Below are 21,214 nucleotides of genomic sequence, written 5' to 3'. Positions count from 1 at the left end.
TTCTCTTCCGGCCTCCCCTCCTTCTCCTCCTCCTCACTGACCCTCTTTTATTTCCCATTTCCCGTTGGCTTGGGTGCAGTCAGGCTACATGATGGCAAACAGCCCGTCTATTACGAGACCTGTCATATTTTTGTTTTTGATTTTATTTGAAACATGTGGTGCAATTTCAGCGTCTCCATATCGTGTGGCCAATTTTTGTTTTTCGTGACATCGGGGAGAAAAATAGAAAAGGGAAAGATGGGTGCAAACATTCCTGGTTGTTAAAGGGAGAAATTTACAGCTGAGTAATAAAAGTTTACGACTGAATCCTTTCTGCGATTGGCTGCATCGAGCCACGTGGCACACACTCTATGAACATGAACTTTATGCTGTTGTCTATTCTCTAGTCCTTCCCTTGTATCAGCAGCATACCAAAAAGCTGGGGCGTAGAAACGTCTTATTTTGGGCTTAAATCTCACATGAGAAAACCACTGCATTGCTTTTCTGGCGCTGCTTTCGTGTGATATTCATCCGATCTCCGACTTCCTGACAGAGGGATCTCCGGGACAGTCGCCGCCTCTACCATCCGCTGCCTGCGTCTGTCCTCCCCCCGGAGGCAATAAAGCCGCGACTGGGTAGGAAGAAAAAAGGAGCAATGACGGCTGCTAGAAAAAGGACTTTCCCTGGTAAACAGACGCTCTGCTTCCATAAGCTCCCACATCGCCGCGGCGTGAACACAGGCAGCAGCACACGGAGATGTGCGCCCTACTGATATTTCCCTGTCGCCATCGTGACCCCTCAGCTGGACCACAGACTACGGACTACTCTCCTGAGGTAAGACTACACATTTACACTGTATGTCCCTTTTTGTCGCTGCTTTCTCTGCTGTGCTTGGGAACCAGCCGCTGATTTCTGTGTTGAAATGATGTGTGTGTGTGTGTGATGCAGCGTGTGTGTGTGAGATCATGAGAGAAGGCGGAGGCGTCCTTTCTGTGGAGCTGTGTGACCTGACCTGTAGCCTTGGCAGGCTCCTGGTGCTCACTGTACCTCTGTGGTTTTGGTGTAGTTTTGATTTCCCCCACTTGCAGCGAGTACTAATGGCCGCCTTAACCCGCATTAGCAGAGCGGTGTGGAGATGCTGGGCCACTCTGTTGTAATGAATTGCCTTCTGATAGTAAACTTTCTCATCACTCATAGGCCCTTCTGACCAACCAGTGACAAATGACGCTGTGCGCTGACTGATCTGCTCCAATTAGCCCTCATGTCTTGTTCCCGTGCTTGTTGTCACTTGCTGTTTTCCAATCTGTGCCAAGACACTCGCTAACATTAATATGCACACCCACACACGCGCATGCGTGTCTACCTGCACGCACAAACCGCGTCTACCTGCACTGTGTACACACTGACATGCACAGCTCCCAGCAGTGCCCCCTAGCGACCTGAAGCGCAGCCTGTGGAGGTGGGTGGGTGTTGAGGCTTGTTGTTTATGGCTGCTGGCTTTCTACTGCGGATGTCAGCTGACCCGCTTGATACATTGTGCTGCCAGCGAGCAACAGCACGAGCTGACACGTAGGAGTGTTTTCGGCGACTCTGATTTGTTGTTGTCACTTTGGAGAAGAGAGAGATTTGTTTGTCTCATTGTTTTTGTCTCTGATGTAATGAGATGCGAGGATGTGCAGCTGCGAGACAGACGCTGCTCTGTGACACAATCACTGACGACAATGTGGGAAGCGTGCGTGTGATTTTTATTTAACACCATCAGCAAAGTGTACAAATAATCACCAAATAATCACAATGGCCATTGAGTGGACAGACCTCCGCGAATTGACGTTAAACTAAGATTAAATGCACGTGGAAGGTGCCAAGGTGTCAAATAAAGTTAAATGATCGAATGGAATGGCAACATTTAACCTGAGAAATATGTACATGAATTTAATCAGCATGGGAAACCGGAGCCACCAGTGTGTGTGTGTGTGTGTGTGTGTGAGAGAGAGAGCGCATGTGTGTGTGTGTGTGTGTGTGTCTTTGTGGAACAAGGAACAAAGAAAATATATTCAGGATGATGCAGGGCCAGCATTGCATTTCAAAACAAAGTGATATATATCGAGAGCACCTCGTGTGTGTTTGTGTGTGTGTGTGTGTGTGTGTACACACACACATGTCTGTAGTAGAATGTGAGGACTTTTTTTCCCATTCAAACACACCATCTTTTGGAAGATACGTGTAGTTAGAAGAAGTGTGCTCTCTCTGCTTTGCGCTAGTGAATATACACACATGCACATGCACAGACACACATGTGTTGTTCGGGTTGCACACTGGTGTCACGTGCCTCTGTGTCCTGCGGGAGCTCCACAGCCCCGCGTCTCAATCTTGTAAAAGCCCAGTTATTGCAGCAGCCTTTAAAGTCTCATAACCTACTGTCACATACATTGTTTGCTTCTTCTCCCTTATGAAACATTGTTGTTGCAATGGATCGTGTCCACTGCTGCTGCTGCTGCCCAATGTCTGCAGAGAGAGGGAGAGAGAGAGCGAGACCGAGTCCATTTAATGCATGCCATTTGGGTAGTTTGGTAAATTTAGGTTCCAAATAAGAGTCGAAAACCACAGTGAATTGTTTTTTACCCTGCAGTGTTTTTTAAAAGCAGAGACGAGACTCCCATAAAAGCCCATTGAAATCGTGAATCTGTCCTCATCACCACATTTAAAACCTCACTCACTAATCCCGACAGCACAGAGAATTTTGCCTACTAATGGTCATAATTTATGATGTGTGGATCAACATGCGCTCATTGGGCAACAGCTTCCTGAGTGCTTAACGAGCATAAGTCGAACACTTCCGGACATTAATTGGACGGCCAGCGATGGTAAAGTGCCTATAGAGGGCTTTACATTGTTAGTATGTGAATTACTCCTTATTAGTGAGGTTAGAGGCGGGGGAGAGTTAAAAGCATCACGGGCGGACCAGACTTCGCCTTCCTTGCTGTGTTTTTAATCATGGCTGATAATGTCGAAATTTTACACGTCCCATAGAACTAATACTGAGTGATGTTGTGATGCTGATGTGCATTTGTAGCCTGTGTGACTGCAAAAGACAAGCGAGACACACTGAATCTGCTGCTGCTGCTGCTGCTGCTGGGCCCCGCTCTGCTGCAGAGGAACAGGCTGCTGCACTCAGGCCTTCAGAAAGCGTACATTTGAATTTTATAATAATATGACGGCATTTAATAATTATAACAATAATTTAAACACAATTATAACACAAATTAATTATGCTTCATTTCAAAATCATAAATTAAGATGACTTGCAGCATAGCTCGTTGCCACATTCATTTTCAATTCATTATTTTCGTCTTGGACCATCGCGGTTCTGTCCTTTACGTACTCTTCCAATGTCTCTGTCCTGGAGACGTTGACCAAACGGTTTGTTTCCCTCCTGCGTCAAAAGCCGCGCATGTGATTTGCCTCACGGGCCGCAATAAAACACTAAAACACGGGGGAAAGAATGACCTTTCTAATTCTGCACACTAGCACAAGCTCTGCTGCTGCATTCCAACCTCTCCAGTCCACACATTGGCTTTACTGTTCAGCCTTTATTTACAACCTGCTGGACTTTATGGAGCGGCGTGTTTCTTCGGGGGGAGAAAGCAGGGAGAGTTGTGAATGACAATTAGCCTGTGGGATAATATGCGTTTTGGAAGCAAAATAATACATTTATGAAATTATACATTTTGGACGCATATATTTTTTTCATGTACTCAGTAGAATGCAGGGTGTTTTTTTTTGATGAACTAAAAGCTTTTACAAAATCCTCTACATATGGTGTTCTGAAAAAAAGTACATCACCACACACTAAATATATAGATAATATACCACGTGCGCATATGTATTTGTATTTTTTGAGTTTTAATATACATTTTAAACACTAATTCACTTTTTAATTTGCTGTCATTTTTTGACATTTGTCCCCTCTGTGTGTGGAAAATACGTTTCTATAAAAAATAAATAAGTGACTGTGCGTCATCCGTTTTTAGTTTGGTTAATATCAGAGTGGAGATGAAAAAATAATAATCCCAGGACAGCAGCAGAGTTTCACTCCAGATTCCAACTTTTGCGCTTTATTTGCCTGTACTGTGTGCGACGCGGAAGTCACATATGGCCACGAATAAGCTAAAGGGAAACTTTTATTGCACCAGCCACTTCCTTCTCTTTGTTCTTGTCTCTTTTATGGGCTATTCAGGATCCCAAACAGCAGACCAAACACTGCTGCACATTTAGGTCTGCGAGTATTCAGCCTATTGAAGAAATCAATGAGGTGGACCAATGGGGCTGCTGTGACCACAACGACTGCGTCTGAACAGACATTTTCAATAACTGTATCGATTATTTCATTGGTTTCCATTATGGCCTTTTCCGAAAAGACTATGTGAATTTTATTGTTACAAATTAGTGTGTGCAGTGTAGTTTTCATTCAATTTTCAGCGCGTCATATTTTTTGAAAAATAAAATATTGTAGTGGCGTAAAACACACTCACAACATCTGTAAAAAAGTTATTTAATTATTAAAGAAAAGTAGAAAAGTGAGCGAGAGAGGCGCTGCCTTGTCATGTAGTAAATGTAGATCTTTACGCACCAAGCTGCAGTACGTCACTCCTGCCTGCTTAACTTTATTCCCAAAAACGCTTTAAAAGTAATTTTCAAACCCATCATTGTTTTGCTGGGATAATTATCAGTTCCCCTTTCCTCTGTGTGTGTGAGATAGAAGAATGTGTGAGTGTATAATCACATCAGGAAAAATAAGTGCAACATCTGTATAAGCATTTTCAACACGTTGCGTTTTTCCTTAACTGCAATTAAATTGTGTGCGTACAAATATCAGAGGTAGAGTCTTTGAGTTTAAAAGAGTTTAAAAGACTGTACCTGAGAGTCATGAGCTCACAGTGAACACAGCTGATTTGATCTGAGGAGGATTTGGTCTGGACAGTCGCATAAAGATTTTTCAAGAGAGTGTGGCAGAAATAATTTCCTCAGACGCAGTTGTTTCTGTCGACTGGACTTATACACGCTTTTCCACATGCTGTGCAGTGCTTTCCTTTCTGAGCTGGGAGTCTGCTGCTGCTGCTGTTGCTGCTGTTGCTGTTGCTGCTGCTGCTGCTGCTGTTGCAGCATGGCTTTGCTGCAGAGATAGTTGTTGGTGAGCTGGGGAACGTCACTTGTTTTATTGCCCTCACTGAAGAGAGACCATAAACGCATTCTTACTACCTACATACACCCTCCCCCCTTCAGTTCACTGCAAATGCATGGAAATTGCTCACATGCCAGATAATTCATACACAATGGAAACATTAACAGTATGCTGGAAACTCGTCGATACACGGCCGAGATAAACAACACATGCCAATATTCATTTTGTTCCTCATACAAAAGGCTGGCCGCGTCCTGCGGGATGACAACATGTAGACGAGATAGTAGATCACTGCAGCAGTGGAATTAAGTGAGGTTTTTTTGGCACACACACACACACACACACACACACACACACACACACACACACACACACACATACACACACACACACACAAAGTAAAAAAAACAAAAAACAAAAAAAAAACTCAATATCACAGATGATGTTTGGTGTTATAGCTCAGTAAGTAAATGAAATCCCCAAATGGCCCTTTAAGACACGAGTTGGTGTGTATTTATCTGCCTTCCTTTGACTGTGATTACTGCACTGAATGACGTTGGCCACGGTCTGCATCATATACTTCCTGCATAAACACCTCATCTCTCAAACTTCGAATCCAAAATGTCTCAAATAGCCAAGCTGCACAGTGTGTCACTCCAAATCTACGCTGTGTTTATCGGCATTTAGCAGTAATGTTCAAGCTCTGAGCTAAAAGCTACAGTTTCTCCTCAACTCCTGCCTCTCAATTGGTGGAGAATGGTCAGCTGACGTTGTCATATTGTCTCTCACCGAGCCAAGCCTCGGCTATAACACTCGGGTTTGTGCGTCTTAAGCGGAGATTGGAAATTAATAATATTGAATCCTCAAAGTAGCCCACGTCCACGCGGAGAGGCAGAAAGTCAAGGAAAAAAGAAGGAGAGCTGGGAGAAAGGTGTGGTTGCATTGACAGAGACGGGAAGGAGATTTACTCAGGAGGAGATTGTAAAGAGACCGATAAAGAAGTGGGGAGAGTTGGAGAGAGGGTTACACGCAAGGTATGAATTCTTATTTCGCAAACCCGTCGCTCTCCTGCCATTTATCCGGTGGTCAAGATGTTTTGCCTAACGTTCCCCTGAACTCCACCACCTATGACACAGTCAGACATTTTTCGTCGTACGGTGCCGCTGTGACCCAGAATCGGATATATACACCTTTCTACTCTCCTCAAGACAATGTCGTCTTTGGCTCGGGTCGGGCTCAGTACGAGTATGGATCAAACGTGTTCCTCCAGGACAAGGACGTGCTGCCCAGCTGCAGGCAAACAAACATGGGACTCAGTACACAAAGCCACATTGCTCAAGAGTACAGTTTGGATCAAGGAAGAGCAGGAGCGCAGGAGCAGAAAGGCAACGTCCCGATCTACCCGTGGATGACGCGAATGAACTCACACAGCGGTGAGTTTTACTACGACAAATAAATTAAGCGAATGGGTCAGTTTTACGATATGTCTTACCAAGAGAGTAAGTTACTTTTTATGAGCCCATAAAACATTACTGTATTCCCCCGACTTGTAGATGGGCCTTTGCATGTGCAAACAAACAGCTTTCATTTTAAGAATGATATAGTAGCAATAATCAGTAGCGTGAGACTGAGAGGATACAACATGATGCATCGCTTATTTTTAGATAATCAAGTAAAGATGCCCTTTGAGAGAGGATACGTTTTACAGCTAAAGTGGGTTTAGAATACTGTGACGAGACGAAACTTAACGCTCAGGTCGAATCTCAGACAGAAGGTTTTGATGTCCAAAAATGTCCAAAAGTGTGTGGAAAAAATAAACAAGTGACTTTACTTTGCATCTCAGCAGGAGTCGGGTACGGGACAGACAGACGCAGAGGACGTCAGATTTACTCTCGCTACCAAACACTTGAGCTGGAGAAGGAGTTTCACTTCAACCGCTACTTGACCCGGCGCAGACGCATCGAAATCGCCAATGCGCTTTGTTTAACAGAGCGCCAGATCAAAATCTGGTTCCAGAACCGACGCATGAAATGGAAGAAGGAGAGCAACCTGACCTCCACGGTGACTGGAAGTGAACAGACAGGAGGGACGCCAGAGGAGGAACGCAATGGCGCAACAGAGGAAGCGAAGGATGACGATGAGGAGAAGAAGAAAGAGTAGTTTGAAAGGAAAAGAAGTGGAGAGAAAAAACACCTTAATGACCATTAAAACCCAACATAACTACCTAAAAAAAACCATACATGGACTTGAGAGCAGCTTCACTGCATGATGGCTTCCCCGCCGCTCTCGCACTCACATCTTGCGATGGAGTGTTTGAGCCTTAGAAATCAAACCATTTCAGCCACAGTTTGGCCCCAGTGACATTTGGAGCTCCGATTTTTTTATTGCAACGTCACACTTGTATTGTAATTATAATAATAATAATAATAATGACGACGATGTGGATGGTGATGATGAAAAACCTAAGTATTAATTTGTGTGTTATTTCCCTTCCACACCCTTGAAAATACGTGTATTTATGCCCCCCACACCCCATCAATCACTGTGAACTATTTGATCACCTTACAAAATACAATGTTGAACACGACTTAAGTCTGAACTCAGTGTTGTACATGAACATTCCACGGAAAGAAAGAAAGAAAGAAAGGAAGCAAGAAAGAAACAAAGAAAGAAAGAAAGAAAGAAAGGAGCGAGCGGACACTTCATTTGTCCACAGTACAGTGTAGTACTTGAAAAGTGTTCTGCATCAAAGTGAAAGTTGCACGAACTGTTAAAATATCTACACACACACACACAACTGAAATGCCTGTATATAATCCAGTTACCAGTATATTATGTAAATCCTGTGAGGACGTCTGTGCATTTAATCCGCTTAATAGACCCTGCGTTACATACACTTTGGATCATTTGACTCAGTATGTGGATTTCAATGTGAGATAGAGATTTGTACACTCCGGTTTGGGAGTTACAACGTTCATGTTTTGTCATAATTGTGTATCATGGAATAAAAACATTTGTAAAACTTTCATTTTGTGCTTGTTTCCGTGTTTTGTTGGCGACAGAACTACAGTAACTCCTCCTGCACTTTGATACACAGACAGTATAAATGAAGGCCGATGAAAATAAGCACCAAACTCAGTGTGTGGTCTGATTGCACAATTTAATTATACGAGGAGACGAAAGGGAAACAAACAGGAGGGAGACGTAGTTTTTAAACACATTCTTGTCTATAAAGCATTAATTATTAGACGTCTTGATTGACAGTAGAAACACTGATATGAGCTATTATACAAAACCGCTTTGATATTAGGACAGTATCGTAACTACGATGTTCCAATATGAGTTTACGCGACTGACGTGCGAAGTATGTTTTTGTGCTGTGCTGCGTCAGCACATTAAAATACACAAATAATATGTATTTATATATTAATAATTATTATTTTATTATTTATTATTAATAATATTAATAAATGGTACTGGCGGCGGACTCGGGGTGCGTTGGGGGCAGAGAGTTCTGGCCGGTGCTGACCGTCCTGCCCCATACCAGACACCAGATGACGCTCTTGTCTTACTGTCCTGCCCTTTTTGCGCTAAGGATCCCTGCCTGGTCCTGAGCAACCACCAGCTCAAAGTTTACCGGACACGTTTCTCCTATTCATCAATATCCCCATTGAGTATCAAAGCCAATTTATGACTGGCCAACATGTGCACGTGATCCCATACAAATACACCATATTTGGGCAGCGCACACGTCGGATCAAGAATAAAAAAAAGATAGCAAAGCCTACTCCACCTATAAATCGTGGATTATTTTTTTAAGGCAGGCAGCTCCGAATTTTGCAAAAGCGGCTCTAAAGAAGAGCAATGATCAACAAAAACAAGGAAATAACCGCAACACAGCACACCCCGCAGCCCTGTCTTGTTTAAAAAAAAAGTATCGCTGGCTTGGTTCAACATGAGCTCGTATGTTGACAGCTCCAATTTCAGGCAAACAAGCGAGACAACTTCTCCTAACAGTATGTTTAATTTCGATCTATCTGGGCGCGCGTCCAGCCGCTTTGAGGATGTGAATGTGAACGGGATATTCACTTGTCCCGTCCCCACGACCTCTGTTGAACAGGAGGGGATGAAAACTAGCCTGCGTGGCAGTGCGGATACTCCTCTGCCGTCAGGACCACAGATAACTATGGTCTCCAGTAGCTCGTCCATGGACGCAAGCGGGCTCAGCTACAGCGGCAGCGCGCTGCTGGGGCGCGGGGCGGACATAGACCCGGAGAGGAGCGCGAAATCCGGCGGCACCATGAGCCAGGAGGGCGACAGGAACGCGGAGAACACGCAAACGGTGAAACGAAACGCAAACGCGAACCAGCGTCAGGACAGTGAGGCGAGACCACAGATTTATCCATGGATGACAAAACTGCACATGAGCCACGGTAAAGTTTGCCTATTTCCTAAAGTGCGACTAAGATGCTTTCTCTGATTCACTCTTAGCGCTGCGACACTTCTTTTCGCCCGCTCCACTTTCCCTCTTGAGTTTTATAGGCCAAACGCAGGAAATAATAAAAACTCGCGGTCATAAATTTTATGACAAAGGCATCCATTGCTCGTAAACCTGCTCTGTTACGGTGAAGAGGTGATCTGCGCGGTGATTTATGGTTGTATAATTGGATAAGAGAACAAAAATGTGATGTGAAATAATATTACAAATTCAAGCTCCGTGTGTTAGTTTTGTATTCTACCTCGCTTTGTTTATAGTTTTTAGTGAAGCTGTGTGTTTTACATCATCACACAGTCTTTCTCTCTTTCTGTGTGTGTGTGAGAGACGCTTTAGCCTTCAATTGAACTCTGGGAAACACCAATGCCCTGACCCAATCGTGAACTTTTCACCTCCAAAGATCTGAATAGGGCTGCTCCTTCTCATGCTTTTCTGCTGCTTGATTATTTAGGCTGCAGATGGACAGTGAGCACAGACAAAAAAAAAAAGAAAAAAAAAGAAAAAAAGAAGATTCCACACTCCTCCTGTTTCTGTGTTTCTCCACATGCAAACATCCCGGAGCAAACAGCAGGAATGTTGAAAAATATTAGAGTCAAACAGCAAAGGCCTGTTGCTTTCCTCAGCGCGCCTGCATGTTCAGCAGCCAGTCTATAAATAGGAGAAATATTATCTGGAAAACATCACTTTCCATTTTCTAATCCCACTTCATCTGTTTTTCCTCCCATGTCATTAAACTCCTGTGCAGCCGTACAGGCCGCAGTGTTGGCAATGAGGCCAACACACTATTAGAGTTCGTCTCGTTTTACATATTACAACGAGATACGGTTTCTGTTTTATATGTTTTAATGTGGAATGATGCCTGCCCCCCCCCTCCTTTAAAACCGAGCATATTTATTGGATCTAGTTAACCATCCTTATCAGCCGCACATAAATTTTTATTACACGAATCCACAGTAAGTAATATCAGGTTAAATTAGGTTATATAAAGATATTTGATCTTTTAAACGAGGGTGAACGGGAGCATAAATTATCATTTTTCTGCTTGTAATGCGTGTTTTTATGTTCAATCAAGCCCTATATATATATATGTATAGGGTATATATATATATATATATATATATATATATATATATACATACATATATATATTAATAATAGTAATATCTTTAACATACTGTTATTATATATATTTTTTTCCACAACTCTAATGCTGGTGAACGCTAACTTATTTTAATACCACTTCAGAATCGGAGGGTAAGCGGTCCAGGACCAGTTACACCCGCTACCAGACTCTGGAGCTGGAGAAAGAGTTTCACTTCAACCGCTACCTGAGCCGCCGCAGGCGCATAGAGATCGCCCACACCCTGTGTCTAAACGAGAGGCAGATCAAAATCTGGTTCCAGAACAGGCGAATGAAGTGGAAGAAGGACTCAAAGATCAAAGTGAAGGAGTAGAGGAAGTGTTGGAGTAAACGGGGGTGCATGCTGCACGTTTTCAGCGCCACACTGCACAGTGCTGGAGTGCCGCCTGACCTCCGGATGAACTGCTAGGAGCAATGACATCATGACACCGCCCTGTGTGCTTTATCACCAATTATGTGTCACTTGCTGCAGTTTGGGACCTAATGTATTGAATATCACTCACTTTGATCAATCGGTTTACATTTCTAAATTAATTTGGTGCCCATGCGATGATAACCTCACTTGACTGCACGAAGTGGACATGAGGTTGAGAGAAGTTGCTGCTGCTGCTGCTGCTGCTGCTGCATGGTCCTTCACGCTGCAAGGCTCTGGTCTGCAGTGGCTGCACAACTATATACTAATAACCCATGGTTTATTTCACTTAGGACACGAGAGGTGCAGGCTGGGGGATGCATGCATCATTTCCAACTGTACATCCCCATCATATGATTAAAAAACTAATCAAAAACCTGAAATGAAGGCAAAATTAATACTGACTGCTCTGGGAGAAATCGTAATGATTAAAGGAGATGTTTCCCATAAGTCCTCGCCAGTAAAAGCTACTTCATTAACCCTAATATTTTCTCTCTAACATGTTGAAGTGCAACCCTTGGTTGGATGTGTGGTTTTCGTTTCTTCTCCATGTTGTCTGTCATCTCTCTGTGAATTTTTGAAATCGTTCTGTAATAATTCAGCGACTGTATGTGATGATATTTGTGATGTGCAATGAAGCGATTTCTCTCCTCCTTTGTAAACGTCAGGTGTCTGGTTTACCCAAGGCCGAGAACAACTCATATAGGTGCTCGTTTGTTGATTGTAACCAATAAACTATCATCATTAAAACGTGGGAAAAAATGTTTTCCTATTGTCAAACAAAAGCACATTTCTGTTATTATTTTTCTCCCCTGATTGTAAAGGTTAATGCTAGAATTACACACATTTTTGTGTCTTTAAAATAATTCTGTCTGCTGAATTAAACTGCTACGAATTGGTACAGTTTTTTTCTTATTAATACGCTTTGCTTCTGTTTCGTGTCTTTAAATTTGTCTCGGGAATCCACAGAAGTGCACTGACTGACAAACGCGCTCTGAAGTTTAAGGCCCCCCATAAAACTTTATTGCCCCTTTTCCACCACAGCACCACATCCAGACTACGCTTCCTGTTTTGTCAGGGAAGGAAGACACACACTCACACACACACACACTCACATACATATTGTAGCCGGTGACAACACTCGCACACAACACAACATGGATGCAAAACTCTGGTTTCCTGTGGCCGCACTCTGATATTACGCGCCACCATTGTTGAGGCCATATGGCCACTTTATGACGTCGCCCTGCTCTTAAATCCTGGCATCATTACACTGTAGTTAAAACAACACCGTCTGCTCGTATAATGGACATAAAACCGTAGCAGTTGCTGTGAATCTGTGCTCAGCACCAGCAGTGGCAGCTTTCACTATAGAAGCAGTCGTGTGACGCAGTCTAGCCCAAGGTTGTGAGGCAATTTCTCTCTCTCTACAGCAACTGCTTCAAGAAAAAAGAAAAATCAACTCACCTCTCATACTAATAGCTTCCTATTCAACTTCCTTGACGGTTATGAGAACCGGTCATCGCTGCGTCCACTTTCTCTGCGCCCTGTTAGGCCTAACATATACGTGGACAATGTATTGAATCCCCCTTTTCTATGTCTTTCTTTTAGGGTATTTTAAAGTTTACAAGGTTACATATGCCAATTGCCCCAAGCAGGGCCTGTGAATGGTGCATGGGAAGCACGTGGTGTCATTTAAGTGGGTTTTATGGCCTGGAAGAGCTGACAAACCTTCGATATATACACATCATATATAATCTTAACTGTCCGGAATCGCAGCTGCTGGCTTCCCCTTATCTGAGGAAGAAAGGGCTTTGTGGCAGTGAGGATGCAGTACCTTTCTCCGGACTGTGTAGTCGGCTGTTGCGAGGGACTGAGAGCTGCTGCAGTAAGTTGCCTTTATAACTTTGCATACAGGCCCGCGACTGTGCGCTTATTTCAGCGTTTAATATTGTTGTTTACATTTATATCACTGTGACGTTCAATGCATGATTTTCAAACGGGTGTAACTGCGAAATTAATGGCAAAACGTTGTTTTTTAAATGTGCGTGTTTTACTGATTGTTTATCAGTTGTGTTTTTGGAAAAAAAACAACAAAAAACGATAAAATGTTAGGTTTAATACACTTGATGCTGCGTGTTAAGCCCATGCACCGGAAACGAGGTGGTGTGAGAAAAAGTGGTCACAGGTTGTTGTGATGAGACTTGTTTTTACGCATCACTATCCTCATGTTTACACCACGTTTTAATCCAATTATATTACATTTAAAGATGCACGATTCTCGGTCTAAACGTTGACGTTTTATCTTGACACTGTGTTGTGCGTCCATGTTAGTGAGCGAAAAATATTTATATTTGATAAAAAAAATAAAAAATGACGTGAGGGAAATTTTACAAAGTCGGACTTCATATACCACACCCTCTCTCTCTCTCCACTGTCTCTACTCACTCATGTACTCACTCTATTTTACTTGTCCACACACTTGTATGTGAAAGAGAAAGTTTTCATTCATTCATTTTAAAAGGGTTGTTTGTGTAATTTAGTGACCTGTGGATTTATTTGGAAACAGTTAAATATAGAATGGAAACGTTAAACGCTGTTAAAGAGTCAAATGTTTGTATAGAAATATCAGTAAAATACAAATAATCCTAATAAAAATGCTTCACCTCATTAATTTTCTTTAATTAACACAAGATCGTGTTTGCTCTCCTCATGTTATTTAAAGGTCATGTCCTCCAGACTAAGACATACATGCATGTCTTATGATCCACTTTAACTGGGACATTGTCCAAATTGAAACCTTAATAAGCGACTGTTAATTAATATTGTATAAATACTATAATATAATTACTTGCAGTGTTTAGTATAGTTTTTTGGTTTCCATGAACACTTCCCTTGCAGCGTGCGTTTTGCTTGTTATTCCACGTTGCAGGAGCAAAATCAGTTGAGAGGCTAATGAGACAATGGGATCATCACATCGTTTATTTGCCCATTTGTCTTCAAATTCAGCTCAGTTTAGGAGAAAAATACCCGGTCTTCTTCATCATTGTGTGGAACTACACATGGCTGGTTTTGATATGATGTTGATATTGTGTGAGTTTGGCTCAGCTGACACTGACAGTGATGCAGCAGCATGGTTTATAATACAGGAATTAAAGAATGACTGGAATGGAAACGTTGTTTTATTTATTTTAATTCATTTCTTGTCCAGATTGTGACATTTCCAGACTGCAGACTCGGTGACGAGCACTAACTGCATTTCTGTGTCACTGTGTGATGTCACTCACTCTGTGGTGCACGAGCCTGTGTGCATTTTTAACATTTCGTCGGGATTACACAGATTATTTACAGATTACTGTGTGTGCATAGGTTGTGATTTCGGGTGTGTAAAATGATCAGTGATGCACTTTCAATAGGGGGCACTGTGTAACACAATCCCATGTGTGGACTGTGGGGGGGCAACGTGTCCAAGCCATGTCTCAATTCGAGGTCTTTTCTTTCCACGACCTATTTTTGATTTATTTTGCATAATATGTGAGCTATTCCACTGTTTAAATGTTGCCAGATGAAGGGAATCCTTCTGATAGGCCGCAACAGAAAATGAAACCATGCAAAAATATGTAATAGTGCTTTTATTGTAAAAAAAACAACGTGTGATATGGCATGTTAATTATAGTCCAAATTATTTATTTTGCCACTGGATCTTTTTGGAGAAACTTTGAATCTAATATCTTTGAAATAAAGATGAATAAAAAAAGGTGATGTTCAAACAATCTAATGTCGCTGCAGAAAGAGTGAAAGAGTCTAAACATCCGTTTTCACTGCCACGTTCTGTGCTCGTGCATCCCTTTCTTTGACCTGTGGCGCTGACACCGTCATCATTCAACCCGCCGAGGTCATTTCCGGGTGAGCGCAGACTTCCCTTTGTCTGAGCCCAAATAAGAACCATAAAATGCCATTACGTCGTTTTCAAACGCGGCCAGAATTTATTTACAATGTGAAGACAAAGTCGTGACATTTTTTTTTTAATTCAGCGGTCACCATATTTCAATCGAAGTCCAGGGATTTCTATTCTTGGAACATTTGCCCAAGGAAATACTCGAAATACTTGTCAATGCTGCTTTATTGTCTGAAAATGACCCGTCCTCGGTCCCAGATCTGCATGTGTCCACTTTGTTTTTCATGAACAGTGTCCCTTCAATTATAGGAGACAGCAGAGATCAGAGACAGACAGAGGGACACAGTGAAGGGACATTTTTAACACAGCAACACCGTTTTCTTTGAAAGATTACCTGCTGAAAACATGACAAAAATAGGGTTTCTTTGCATAATATACAGTGTGTGAACGACCCTTTGATTATTATCCATTTTCTTTGTGCTTATGTTTTCATTTCGTTAATTGTATTATTGCATTATTATTTCATAGTACATAAACGCTCAGACCATGTATTTTCCATTTTAAGAAAATAATTCTGATTCACATGACTTCGCAAATATTAATAATTAATTAATAATTTTGTGGATAATTAAATGGACGTAAAAACACATATAATCCAGAATTTGGCTCTATTTATTAAGATCTGAAATTCCTCATTTGCCAAAAACAATAATATACAATTAAAATACCTGTATGTTTTTGGGTCATTCCCGATTTAATTTATGTTTCTTCTTTTTTTTTTTCCAGACAGTTCATCGTGTCACACTGGGTTGGATCTGGGCTGGATTTATCAGTAAGTGTCCACCTCCACACGTCCAGACAGGAGATTATGAGTCCACATTGTTGTTTGGATTTAGGCTCACACCAACCATACAGATGTTGACATGGTTGACAGTGTTCAAGTGAGAGTCACAATATTACATCTGTTAATTTGTTTAAAAAAATCAAAGCAGACTACTGTCTTTGTACAGTTGTCTAGTTAAGGGCAAGAAAAGTTGCAGCTCGACTCTAATGAACCACAATCGCTGTAATGAACTGCAAACCCGACCAATGGTTTCTGTGGGGGCATCTGCACTTTCTACAACCATCTCTGCTCCCTGGCTGCTTTTTTTAGAGGGTATTCACATCTAACTAGTCTCCAGTCTGTGCGCACTTCATTAAAACTTTTTTATTTTAACTGGACGATCCGGCCTAACGTTATTGCACCTGGGGAGGGCGAACGTATTAAGGCTATCAGGTTAAGGGTTTGATTAAAAGCGCATCGTAACCATTTTCATCAGGGACAGGAATATTGCTGCACTGTCAGGTGCTGCTGGTCCACCAAATTAAAAACAGCCACGCGTGGACAGAACAACCGCGCCTGCATAGTTTGGTACAGATTTATTTTGCTTACATATATGTACATGTGTGAACACGCTTGTACCGCTGTTATTTTGCAGGGGGGGAAGAAGGAGGAGGAGGGGGTGAGAGAGCTTTACCTATTTCTCAAATGAACAAATGAAACATCAAATTAGTCTGCCTGAGGGCCTCATTTTTTCTACTTCTGCATTATAACTAGTTATTGAACTAGGTGCAAGATCTGAAAGCCATTTGTGGGGAGAAAGAATTCATTGCTGTCTCTCCATCAATAATCCGTGGCAGTGAACTATTGGAACCAGTCAAACGCGAGGGGTGAAACGCGGGTCACGCTGTCTAACTAATATTAAAATGCGTCCGCCAGAGCGCGTGGGGCGAGAGGGAGTATGAGCAGCTCGTGCACACTGACTGGGTGCACAACAAACATCATATATTCAGATGAGCATATGTGTATATGACAGGCCGTGGTGGGTTTTGTTTTAGCACCGTGCTCCTGTTAGTTCACTGCTCCTTGTGTTAGGATGCTTTGTTCTTCGATTTTGAAAAAAAAAAGAAGGCAAAAAAAATCTATTGGAGTGCAACGAGGAGAAATATGTGGATTGAGATATATTCTGACAGTGTCTGAAGTCCCGCGTGCACCTCTCCACTGTAATCAATGCCATTGATTCACAATCTGAGCATGTTTGCTGTTTTTAATAACCCCCGGAACAGGTCACATGTCTGATATTTCATTTTTCATCCGAGGCTTTTCTCATTAGCTTCCAGAGTGGCAGGAAGAAAGGTTACCGAGCGGTCAGTATGGTAATGGCGAGCAGAAGAAATGGCGAGGAACAATAGAAACTTATTTTTCATCTGCGCTGTCACGCCGTCCCTTTGTATGCACCGTGTTTGTGACCGAATATTCATATAGAAGCCACCTCAAAGGCAGAGGGTGAATGTTGAGAAAAGAGACCCTCTTGTTCTCTGCACACGACTTGTGTGTGTGTTTTGGGGGAAAGAGGAGGGGGGGGTGTCTATATATTTGTTGGAAATAAATACTAAACAATGCATCACGTAATGTGTATAATCACAATAAGATCAGAGCAGAATTTATTTGTGAATGAGAGAAATCCTGACACCTTTTATACGCACGTTTTGTTCATCTATTTCAGCCTCTTTTTTGGGGTTGGTTTTCATGCCACTCGTCCCACATGCACATGCTGATCCACTTGCTCTGATCCTGGCCTGGAAAACGTCTGCAGCTTGTGACCTAAACCAAGTTAGTTGTCTATATGTACCCTGTAGAACCGAATTTGTGTGCAGTAACAACAATCGCAAATACGTATCTACAGGAATACATGGGCAACTGAAATACCACGACAACCACGATCCTTTTGTTCCTGCTCCCCCCTGCACACGTCTCTCTCGCTCTCTCTGCATTTCCCCCTGCTACACACACACACACACAAACATCGGTAATATAGTATGCAGACAACCACCCGTGCAATTACATTGTCACAGAATACATGCAGCCACAGACTGAGTCGGCGTAGGCCACAGAGAGGAAACCCATGTGTGCAGTCTGCGGCTTCTTCTGTGTCAGACCCTGTAAAACACGTTAGGAACCAGGGGTCGTTTAAAAGTGACTGATTTACGGGTTTTATTGCTCTATAAAACGCCTCTAACATCCTCGCTAGAGGTAATAGAAATGTCGGCGCGCATTCTGTACAAACAGCAGTGCCAGAAACTATGCTATTCACCTGTTTTTAAAACCCATATTATGTAATTGTCACTGTGAAAATAGACACACCCCCTAACTTGCAATGTGCGGCTGCTGCTGCTGCTACTGCTGGACGATTATTGTGACTGTTCTTAAGTTAATACGGATCTTTACAATCCTACAACTGCATAAGGACTTTATGTTTCTATGAAAGATGAGTGATATGAAGTCTTAATGTTTCTGTTTCGCTGCTACAGAGTTAACTTCTCTCTCTTTGACCAAAGCTAGGAATGAAGAACATAGAGCACATGCCAAATGAATACATTAATACTTTACAAACAATAGTCAGGATCAGCATATAATATTTGGAGGCTTCTGATTTTTTTTTTCGCTCTAAAGTGCCTGTAGTTTTGCTCATGTTTTCTAAACGTCATTTACACAAATGAGTTTATTTCTGCACATCTGTATGAGTTTGATCATAGATGCCCTTTAGAGGTGTCTCTCTTATCTGTTGTGACAGTCCACAGGCAGATTGTGATAAGTTTCTTCACTACTTTCATTTTTCATGTGCTTTTGTTTGGGCTGTAACAAAGCACAAAAGCACAAAAGCACGTCTTCCAAGTAAAATATGAGGATTTTGACAACTGTAAACAGTCTGGACCCCAATGTTTAGTCTGAAAAGCTTTGATTGTGTTAGAAAAATACAAACACTGGTTTGGTTTGACTGAGTTTATTTATTTCATTATTTCTCTCTATGCACAAGCATAGACATGGAGTCTTCTTTGGCAGGACTGTGTAACTCAGTGTTGAGGGTGGACAGCTGCTTCAAAATGCAACACAGAAACCAGCCCTGTAACTTCACAGTGACACAGTCCTGGCCCACTGCAGTTCAGTCAGCAGATGATAATGTGCTGCTGCTCTCTGCTATGTGACACCATGATGGTGCGGCTCTGCCCGGTTGTCAGATTAGTGACACCACAGTGGTGGTGCTGTTCTGTGGCTGTGGCTTGATGTCACGTCGGTGGCTCGGTGTTAGCCTGGTCTGTTGGCAGGAGCTCTTCTTGTTTGGTGTGTGACATCAGCTGCTCTGTGTTGTCTCTCTGTGAGTTCTCCACTGTTTTGGTTGGCAACGTCACAGAGCTCATATATTACCGAGCACATGTAGGAGGGTTTTCATGTGATTTAGTTGCATCTCTCTGAATTAGAGAAGTTCAATTCATGGTTTCCTTTTTACCATTTATGATGACCATCATTTTTGTTATCAAATGTTTATTATTTTAGAAAATCAAGAAGCCAGAGCAGGTCTTTGAATGACAAAGAGTGTCAATAATATGTTATTATGTTATTATATGTTATACATTTATGTACACATACATGTTCACACTGACACTTACAGATGAAGACCATCATGTTTATTTGAGTCCTTATCTGTTCATTGTCTTTGCTGTGCATCTTTTAGAATAAGTGGCATTTTAGTTTAAGATGTGTACAAATCAATATCATTCCATCTTTTACACATGTTTTTCAAACATGTACAAATGTCTTTTTTATGCATATGTGACATTCAAAACAGCTTTTAAAATAAATAAACATTCACTTTAACTTGAGCTTTTATTTGTGCCCTTGTCAGTTAACCTTTTAAACAATATATATATGTGCATATATATATATATATATGTATATATACATGTAGACCCCTTTGCTGAAAGAATATAGAACAACTAAACAAATCAAAGGTCTCATAATTAAATTTCCAGTTTTTATTTTTTGCAGTCTGACTCTTCCTGATCACCTCTCGTGGACGTAATAAATGATCAGGCCTATTTTCAGAAATCAACCACACCTCCAGAGCCTCTCACAACTCCAGTCCTATTTAGTAACACAGTAAAACCTATTAAATAACAGAGCTGCAATCCTGTTAGGGACAGAAACTTGCAGAAGTGATGCAGCTCTCATTGTTAAGTGTATGAATGAAGCGTAATGTGTTCCACAGCCGAGGCACTGCTGCTGGTAAAGACTGCACCTTCATTAATTAGTAGATAACCTTTATATAAAGCGTGCAGCTAACAAAATGATTGGTTTGCTATTGTTGTACCTTATCCTTGGCGAATCACCTATTGTCCCCTTTGAATAATTGAGACTAGCACATCTTGCCTGTTTTTATTTTTTCCTTGGTCAGCAACTAGCTACTAGTTTTGTCCCCAAGATCAATTGCTTTGGTAACACAACCAGAGAGAGGGGGTGTGAGAGAGAGCGAGCGAGAGAGAGAGAGGAAAGGGAGAGAGAGGGAGAGGGAAAGGGAGAGAGAGAGAGGTTGGTACCCACAATGGCGACTGTAGGTATGCTAAATACCTCTGGTTCCTTATCCGGGAACTACCTCTTCCTCTGCTATTGGGCCATTGAGTCACGTGGTAAAAGTAACTTTACAGGGCTGCTCGCAAGTAGGAGGGCTTTATGGAGCAGAAAAACGACAAAGCTAGAAAAATTATTTTCCACTCCAGAAATTAATGATCATGAGCTCGTATTTGATGGAGTCTAACTACATTGATCCGAAATTTCCTCCATGCGAGGAATATTCGCAAAATAACTACATCCCCGAGCACAGTCCAGAATATTACAGCCGCGCAAGGGACCCTGGCTACCAGCATCACCACCAGGAGTTATATCCTCCGCGGGCGAGCTACCAAGAGCGCCAGTATAACTGTGCAAGCATCCCCGAACCTGACACGCCACGGGGACATGGAATATCCCACTCTGCGCACCTGCTGACAGGGAAAGGGCAGCCTGCTTCATGTGAAACCCCACAGTTGTCCATGTCCCCCGCCACCCCACCGGCCGCAGCCTCCGCCTGCAACCAAGCCACCCCGGAGCATCCAAACAGCACAGCCTCCTCCAAACAGCCCGTGGTCTACCCGTGGATGAAGAAAATTCACGTCAGCACTGGTAGGCAACTTGTGTGTTTATGTTCCCTGCACTCCTCTCTCCCTTTCCCTCCCTTTATCAGTCCCTCTGA

At 42.3% G+C, this 21,214-nt stretch overlaps 3 protein-coding genes across 6 annotated transcripts in view; all 3 read left to right on the top strand.

Annotated features, from left to right (window-relative positions):
* Positions 1-21,214, top strand: part of LOC122777343 (homeobox protein Hox-C4a) — a 55,125-nt gene that overhangs the window by 20,132 nt on the left and 13,779 nt on the right. The window contains exon 2 of one of the 3 annotated variants that reach the window (XM_044038506.1): positions 15,894-15,939. In XM_044038506.1, coding sequence (XP_043894441.1) covers positions 15,894-15,939 — 46 coding nt within the window. Of the gene's footprint in view, positions 1-532; positions 814-15,893; positions 15,940-17,847; positions 21,145-21,214 lie in introns of those variants that run through there. The other 2 variants (XM_044038508.1, XM_044038509.1) reach the window with 2 other exon arrangements.
* Positions 5,546-8,189, top strand: hoxc6a (homeobox C6a). Of its 2 annotated transcripts, none has more exons than XM_044038513.1 (2): positions 5,546-6,594; positions 7,008-8,189. In XM_044038513.1, the coding sequence occupies exons 1-2, from the start codon at positions 6,198-6,200 to the stop codon at positions 7,319-7,321; spliced, it is 711 nt and encodes a 236-aa protein (XP_043894448.1). In that variant the 5' UTR covers positions 5,546-6,197; the 3' UTR covers positions 7,322-8,189. The 2 variants fall into 2 exon arrangements, with proteins under 2 accessions (XP_043894448.1, XP_043894447.1); XM_044038512.1 differs by having other exon boundaries at positions 7,005-8,189.
* hoxc5a (homeobox C5a) lies at positions 8,709-12,108 on the top strand. The gene is made up of 2 exons (XM_044038514.1): positions 8,709-9,594; positions 10,902-12,108. The coding sequence occupies exons 1-2, from the start codon at positions 9,117-9,119 to the stop codon at positions 11,108-11,110; spliced, it is 687 nt and encodes a 228-aa protein (XP_043894449.1). The 5' UTR covers positions 8,709-9,116; the 3' UTR covers positions 11,111-12,108.

The sequence above is a fragment of the Solea senegalensis genome, linkage group LG11 (genome assembly GCF_019176455.1).
Source record: "Solea senegalensis isolate Sse05_10M linkage group LG11, IFAPA_SoseM_1, whole genome shotgun sequence".
NCBI lineage: Eukaryota > Metazoa > Chordata > Actinopteri > Pleuronectiformes > Soleidae > Solea > Solea senegalensis.
This window is presented reverse-complemented; position numbering and strand designations above follow the sequence as displayed.